The 8477-nt window shown below is 42.2% G+C and overlaps 1 protein-coding gene across 1 annotated transcript in view; it reads right to left on the bottom strand.

The window, feature by feature from the left end:
- Window positions 1-4873: 4873 nt before the first annotated feature.
- BTC (betacellulin) overlaps window positions 4874-8477 on the bottom strand; it is a 15946-nt gene continuing 12342 nt past the window's right edge. The window contains exons 4-5 of the mRNA XM_025198076.1: window positions 6544-6651; window positions 4874-5612 (exon numbers count right to left, since the gene is read on the bottom strand). Coding sequence (XP_025053861.1) covers window positions 6546-6651 — 106 coding nt within the window. The 3' untranslated portion in view covers window positions 4874-5612; window positions 6544-6545. The remainder of the gene's footprint in view (window positions 5613-6543; window positions 6652-8477) is intronic.

Here is an 8477-nt window from a genome sequence, read left to right as displayed (position 1 = left end):
TTCTTTGGACTGACCTGCTCAAGTATTATTATGTAATAGATATTATGATGACACTGGTTCCTCCACCAGAACAAACAGTTGGACACAAAGGAAGAGAAGCCTTGCTTAATAAAGATACTAGGGGACTCTAAAAACACCCACAAACTTGAGCTTGCAATGAGGCAGCAGCTCTTCTAGAACATTTTATTTGTACAAAAAGTAATCAGATCAGATTTTTGCATTTAACAGAAAGCCAAAAGCTGCTTTAGAAATTAGATTCCAGAACAGATTTCTTGAGCTCACATATTTGGCCCCAAAAGCAACAGCTTTCTGGATTTTCAGGGCTCTGGACCCTTCCAAGGTACTGACTGGAACCCACAAGGCAAGACTGTTTTAGAAATGCTGTTAGGTCACTAACTGATCAGACAGTCACATCTCCATATGCAAACAATATTAATTAGGTGTTACATGATTGTGATACAGGCAGGTTTATTTAAAGAGTCCTAGAATAGTTCTCCCCTTAAAAAAAAAAAAGGCATACACTTAAACATCACAGTGTACAGTTACAGATCCTTTAGCCAGGTCTCCAGAGTTGACTATACTCTGCAGCCATGCCCTCAGGCTCCAGATGAGAAGCTTCATACTCTGGGAACAGTATGGACACATTCACCTAGCACTTCTGAAAAGTTAGTCAGCCCTGCTGAGTGACAGTGTCAAGCGGGCCACCTGCACCACCACAGATGCAGGTGGACCACTTTAGGAGCATCATAGCATGGTGGAGGACACTGCTCCGTAGCCAGGTAATTTTACTGTGTAGAGACAGCCTCAATTATTTTCCCAAGGACTTTTGAGCATCTCTGTTGCAATCTAATGTAGCTATTAAAAAACAAAGCTGAATGATAATAATAATAAAAATATTTAAGAACTGGGAGCAATTAGTAATACTCTTGCATAATAGGTTACTGCAAAACTCTTTAACTTGGCATAGACTATTACTTACATGTCAATAATACTACAGTTACCACATGGAGTTACATTTCAAGCAGACTTCAGAGACAAGCAAATCCAAAATGCTCAGCAGACTTCAGTTACATTTACCTGTTAAAATAATTTATAATACTGTACTTGCAGCTTTATTTTCTTTATATAAAGATGCTAAGACAGCCACACAGATTAACTCTGCTCCTTCCATTGCAGCTTAATACTGACAAGGAAGTAAAAGTGTGCTAACCATTACAAGACATTTTTGTACAGGAATAGGCCCTAAACAATACCCCTCCCTACACACACCCTAAGCGATTAACACTTTCTGTACTGATCTGAAGTTTTATTTGCAGCTGTGTTCACTTTGCAGCACTGAATGCTATTTTCCTCCTCTGTAAGGCTTGAAAACATGAATGAGACTTCCAGAAAGAAGCAATGCGCTTTTATGATCTAAACATCAGCCTCAAGTATTCAGACAGAACACAAAACATTTAGTAACAACAGATCAGGTAGCAACATAAAAAAACTATCATATATTGGATGAAGTACTATTGAGCAGAGAGAGCTTACTTAGAACAGGCTTCCGCAGGGACTTTCCAAGTAATGAGTACAAAGTCTCCTCCACTGTAAACAATTCCAATACTCTTGCTTACCATTGTATTTTAAGTATCTGACCCATTCTATTGATCCTTGAGGCATATCTAAACACATATTTTCTACCTGCACACATGCATTTCTGGCTCACAGAATGCAAACAAATGCTAATATCACATGCTTCACTAGTTGGATCACTATCCAAATGAGCCTTGGCTGCTGAAATTTAATGCCTATCTAAATTTGAGCTCATTCAGATTCCCAACAACCACACTACAAGCACAGAGGTCATCTTCTGAACCTGGATCAAAAGGATGGAAGCTCAAAAGCTCTTCTTCAGCCAGGAAACTAAGTGAATGTTGCACTGCTGAATCAGGCTGAAAACCTGTAGTAATAGGTATATAGACACTAAAGAAACATTAGACAATGGCCAGGGCACGGAAAAATTTCTTCCTTAGTTTTGACAATTATTGTAGCATTTTATCCACAGCTATCAGTGCACTTCACAAGCATTTTAAACCTTATTTTACGGATGGGGACACCAAGACAGAGAGAGGTGAAGCAACTTGCCCAAGGTCATCCAACAGGTCAGTGGCAGAACCAGAAATGGCTCAGGAGACCCTGGTTCTCAGCCCTGCATTCAGTTCATTAGACAAAGCTCCTTTCATTGAAGAAGTTATCCTTGTACTGCTCTGACACCTGTTCCATGTTAAACCTGGACCCTGTCCACTGGGGCCTACAGTATAGCTCCTTGGCTTGTGGTAGCCTTCATTCACTGTATGCTAAACTCCACAGCAGGATTTGAAATATTAGAAGGAAGCTTTTAAAATGGCAGAAGGACCCACAAGGCTCCCATCATATGTGCCTTTACCTTCTGGGAGTTAGGGGGGAGGAAGGAAAGTTGTTGCTTCCCCCATGTCCTAGCTGGGGTCAAACTTTTATGCTAGTACAGCAGTGTTCCTTGGGGCACCTGTCAAAGCATGACCCAAGAGACTAAAGTTTCTGTTTGTGGTACAGGTACTATCATAATATCATCATAGTCCTTGGCTATGTTGACAGGGATCTTAATGGAAATTAAGGCCATCAGAGCCATTCTTTAAGAAGTAACTCTTCAGTGCACATATGTCCTAGCATGATTTCTCTGAAAGTCACCATAACACACAGATAAGACTAAGCCCTATTCAGTTCAGAAGACGACTACATGGCCAAAGCAACTTTAGAGAATGTCTTTTAAGAGCAATGATACACATTCCACCCCCACTAATTCCATGGGAATTGTGTTGGGGTGGAAAGCAGTTGCTAGGTGTCCTGGGTAGACATGGAGAGGCTGATCACTACAGCAAAAAGCTGTCATACCACCCCATCAGGCATCTGAGAAGCATCACTTATATTTTTGCACATATGAACACACACCTCCTCTGCCCCCCAAAAAAATCACCCTCCCCCACAAAATTGGGATGCATGTTTTAAGGAAGGAAGGTGTCTTCTCTGCTGGCAAAGAAACAAGTCTGGAGGCACTGTTCTTCCCATGCAGGTGCACAGCCATAGCTTTGGCTGAGCCCTGTAACTTATGTCTGAATCAGCAAGTGAGTTGCTGGTAATATCTCAATAAGGCTGGTAATGTAGGAACACCACTTTATTTACAGGCACTTACATACAAGAACCATGTACAGTAAAGAACTTGCTGCTGCCCTTGAAACAGTCTGGGGCCTAACCTTGCATGACAGAGTAAGTCCTCATGGAAACAGTGTCCAGGAAATGTGGCATACTAGGAGATATGTCTGGATGAAGCAGCTGACACCAGAAACTTTGTGGTGCCTCACTTCCTGGGCACTCTACATTCACAAGAGAATTTATTCTTCCACAGCCAGCCATGACTCTGGGGGAAAAAAAAAAAAACAAAAAACAAAAGTCTCTCTTTCTACATTCTGCCTTCAAAAAAATAATGCATGTTTTATTTGGGGACATGTTGTAGGTACATAAACCATGGGATTTTTTTGATTTTTTTTTTTAAATCTCAAAACAGCCGGTATCGGCTGAAAGTCTGACACAGGACACTACAAAGTGATCACACCACTTACTTTGAAAACAAAAAAATTTTCTTTGCCTTAGAGCTTACAGTGCTGCAACAGGACAGTCCAATAGAAAAGACTCTTACTATGAACAAGTCTTTAATTGGTGCACAATCTAGCTACACAGTATCACTGCGCATTACTTAATACATGGGGAACTGCAGATGCATCAAAAGTTCAAGTGTTTTGTTTCATGTCACAGACATTGTGTTTATAGCTAAGGCTGCCCAACATCTCTCACTATAAAATCCCGTTTTCAGTGCCTTAGAAATATATTTCTGAGTGTCTTTCTGGGCTGAAGCCTTTCCTACTGGGGTCTGCCCCAGGACAGATTGTTTTTTGGGAAACTGGAGATACTTAACTTGTCAGTAAAACAAAAATTAAAAAAAAAAAAAAAAATATATATATATATATATATATATATATATTCATTCATTCTAATCCTGTTTTTGGAAGCATCTGACTCTTTTTTAACCAATCTCAGCAGCAGGGCTTTTTTTTTTTTTTTTTTTTTTTTTTTTAAATACCCAAGAAGTTTAAGCAAAGAGATTGAAATTAAGGCCAAGATTCTGCAATATCTTCCAATTTGAGGTACCAAACTGGAGACTGCCTAGGGATTAATTTTCTGAGAACTTCACCTTACACAGCACTTTTTACATTCAGAACACAGTTCTTAATCAACCTCATTTGCATTTTTGAGCTCACAGCACTTCCACAAATCCAGTACGGAAGACAGAAAACAAAGTATTACCCACATGGAAGTGCGAACATTTTGGCATAAGTGACTTATGCCCAGCATTACCAAGGGATTCTGCGATACCAGCATGAGTAGGATTGAACTGAACTGACCAGGCCACAATTTTAACATGTTTTAACCACAAGACTAATCCTTCTATTCCTCTAGTCCCTTGCCTCATTCACTACATGCATTTCAACTTCTGCAGGAAGAGAAGCAGGCATCCCACAGACAACAGCCCACTTTCCTCATCCTGCTGGTTTGAATGAGGCAGAGGCCCTGTGGAAAAAGTACTGCATGACTGATCAAACAGTAACTTCTATTTTAAACACCTGACATAAAATAAAACCTACATACTGTTCTCATTATAAGCAGACTTCTTGCCCTCCAAAGAAACAATCTCTCTTATACTTGACTTGTATGCAGGCTCAATCTACAGCTTGCTCCCCTACAGTCTTGACTCTTGTCCTTGAAGTAATTGCATACAATAAAATACACCAAGACAGGATTTTTTTCAGTGCAGTTTATTTTAGTACATTTAGTGAATTTAACCCATTGGGTCTTTTCCTTGGTTATTTAATTCTCCTGTTGGATTTAGTAAGGGCAAAAGCAGGTTAAGGACGTTTCCCTGGCATAAGTCATAACTAGAAATAAAGCTGTTTCTCCTAAAACTGAACCAGAAAGTGCAGGGTCAGTTTATAAGCAAAGTGCACTTACAACTGGAAAAATACAATAGATTTTTTTTTTTTTTTTTTTTTTTTTTTTTAAATACACGAGTTATCCGGACAAATACTTTATAAAATTGGTTAAGGTCAGACAGTGTTAGGACTGATCTGGGCAGTTATATCGTCTTAAGGCACTGTCTTTGATTGCTTTTGCAATATGTCAAGTAACCCTTTTCACCACAGCTCTCCATACAGGTGATGCAGGGATTCAGTAGAATTCCTATCGTTTTACCAGAAGCCTTGCTTACTACAGTAAGAGGTACGCTTAAAGCAAGTAAGGAATTTTAGAGAAGACTTTCAAATGACCTTCATGCTCTTAAACCCCTGTGTCGTTTTAGGAACAAGCTCTCCCTGAAAAGGTTTGGCCCTTTCTTTCAGGAGACCTAGCTACAAACACACACACCGTGAATAAGCTTGTTTTCATTTATCCGCATTCATTGTTCAGGCTTCAGCCCTTCTGCCCTTTCCAGCGGAGCAAGACATTTTGCAGTTTGGAACCTGCCCGCAGGTGCCTTCAATAACCTGTGGATGTTAAGAGAGAGGGAGAGACAGACATTTAATTGCCCATTCCTATGACATGATTTCTAACCTGGCAAAAACTGAAGCAAGGTTGTCAACCTACTTCAGGCCATATGACCCCAGCGAGGAAGGTGGGATACCCAAGCAGAAAATACCACCTGGATTCCAAATACTGATAGGTTTCAGGAGAAGGCATTTGCAAACCTCCCCCAGGACCAAGGCAGTTTGGGCTTGCACAGCCAGGGAGTGGGGCTGACTGGCAAAACCAGAGGAGCCAGCGGAGTACCCATGCTACCTCCCTCCATCTTGAGCAGCACCTCTATAGGTAACAATGGTGCTAGCTCTAGTTAACATCAACTGTGCACAAGATATTTAGAACAGGGACTGAAGGCTTATATAACATGGAAAAACTCTGGGGCAACAGCAGCAAACCACAACAATAAGTATTTAACTGTCCTATATGCGATGCAATTCCAGTGGGGTGACCGGTAGCCAGCAAGAACTCCAACTACAGTTTTCAGTGAAATTCAGCTGTATACAAACCCCCATTGGCCACCTAACTCTTCTTTGCATAGATAGACAACTTCAGCATGGCTGGCCCTGGACTTCCACAGAGCCTGGCTCACTGCTCCCCTTCCTTTGCCCATAAAGGGTGCTTCGCCCTCCTACCCGCATTAGACACAGCAAACATAGCTAAGAAACTTCTGTTATAAGCCGGGGGCAAGCCCTGCTTCTGTTTAAGCAAGTGTGCTGGACCAGACACCTATCAGCTTCCTTGACCCTTGGAGAGAATAATATTTTTCCTATAACTATCTTGCAGCCTTGCAGGAAAGTGATGTTATGAAGCAGGCAGGAAAAAGGACAAGGAAAACAGACCTGTTTGCCAGCAGGACCTAGCATATCTAGAGCGGCTCTGCTCCAAGGTACAACTTGCCTTTATGCAATGTCTGTCTCTAGAACATCCTCGTTTTTAGCAGACAAATTTTTGCCTAGCGTCTCCATTTCTTCCTCCTTCCTCCTCCTCCGCTGTTTCCGACAGTGACTTGAAAGAGAGAGACAGAAGTTAACTCAATCCAATTTGTGATTAACAATATTCCACTGGGTTAAGTCAGTCGAGTCATAAATATTTATTTTTTTACAGCTACTAAGCCCTTTAGAAAGTGCAACAAACCCTCCAGGTCTGGCTACCTAGCATCTTCAGTTAACAGAAGTTCAAGGTAAATTCTCCAACTCCTGTAACTACCATTATTAAGATTCCAAGGACTTGAATGGTACCTTAAAAAGGGCTGCCATTCAGCAAGACATCAAGACAGATGCCCTAGGTCTCTCTACAAACAGACTTGCGAGTGACTGGACTGTTCAGGTCCCAGTCCCACATTATTTAGCTTTGTCCCTGGTTAGCTGGATGCAGTACTTATAAAGCTTTAAAAAAAAAAAATAATGACATTGAGTTGAGTATAACTAAAGAACCTTTAAATCACTGTTAGCCAGCAGATTAAACCAGTTGGCAGAAAGGAAGTGCATAGGGGCTCACATGTCTAAAGTGTAATAGAATAGCTGCATCTTTTACACTTTTGCTATACTATAGTAACCAGTTAGATTTTAATGATTTTATAAAAAAAACCAATAAGCAGTTATCACAAAGACACCCTTGCAGGTATAGTCTATTTTATTATGTTGGGATGTACTCTAATCAATTATCCCCTTATTGTTGAACCTCCTTATCTTCCTTGAAGATGCTTCACTTATCCTCCAGGTGCGAGCTGCAAGGACCTTGAAACTCCTTGCTCATCACACTTATGGAAGCCCAAAGCCTGGTCATGTTCCAGGCAGGGTAATGAAAGAGGAATCCAGATTAAGATTGCCTTACATTTAGTTAATGAGCAGAAAAGGAAATGGGGAGAGAGGCCTGCTGGTCCAAAACATATGACAAGAGCTCCTGTTTGCAGGAGATGCTATGTCAGGTACTGCTACCAGGGTGATCTGAGCATTAAGAACCCAAGTGTGGACACAAAAAACCTTCTTGGAACCCTGGTCAAGCACTGAGCCTGAATGATCCGAGTCTTCCACTAAAGTCAGGCCCCATACATCTATACAAGCTGCAAGTGATGGTGTCCCTCTTTTTTCAGGTGCCACTGGCACCATCTTGTTAACATCCTGCCCTGGATGCTAGCTGGTCCAGAATACAGAACTACTTGTTACAGCATTCAAGAATTCATCAGACACTCTGGCAGAGGAGGGCAGGACAGGGACATCCTCCATCCCCATTAGAAACAAATGCATAAACTCATCAAGCCTGAACCAACTTTTAGTAGTCTGCTTCACTGGGACTCCTCAGATATCAACCCTGCCTCTGCCCTCCCTTCCCCCCCACCCCCCAAAAAATTGGTCCTACATCAAAGTAAATGGCAGCAGAAACCCAACAAGAGTCTTTTCATTTACAGCCTGATGCTTCACTGTGGGAAGCTAAGCTCCCGGAGTGAGCTCTTTAGAGACTCCTCTCTAAGGAAAGGAGCTCCTGCAGGTCTCCTTAGAGCAGGGGTTGTGAACCGGGTGTACACATACCCCCAGGGGTACTGAGAAAGGTCTTTAGGGGTATGCACGGGTGGGTGTGCCAATGGGCAAGAACAAAGCACGCCCCAGGACATGGCGGCAGCATCTCCCCTGGTGCATTCACCTCTTACCCAGGGAAAAGGAAGGGGCATGTCAAGTGCCATTGGCCCCACACAGCACACTGCAGCACCTCCCTGTCCTTCTGGAGTGGCTGCAGCCCCCTCCCCCATAGCCCCGCTCCTGTAGGCCAGTCACCGTGAGGGAGGGGTGGGGCAGGGACAGGCGCTGCAGAGCCTGGGACTGAGCCACGCACAC

This window comes from Alligator sinensis, unplaced genomic scaffold, assembly GCF_000455745.1.
Source record: "Alligator sinensis unplaced genomic scaffold, ASM45574v1 scaffold222_1, whole genome shotgun sequence".
Taxonomy (NCBI): domain Eukaryota; kingdom Metazoa; phylum Chordata; order Crocodylia; family Alligatoridae; genus Alligator; species Alligator sinensis.
The sequence above is the reverse complement of the archived record's forward strand: the minus strand, read 5'-3'. Positions and strand labels throughout refer to the sequence as shown.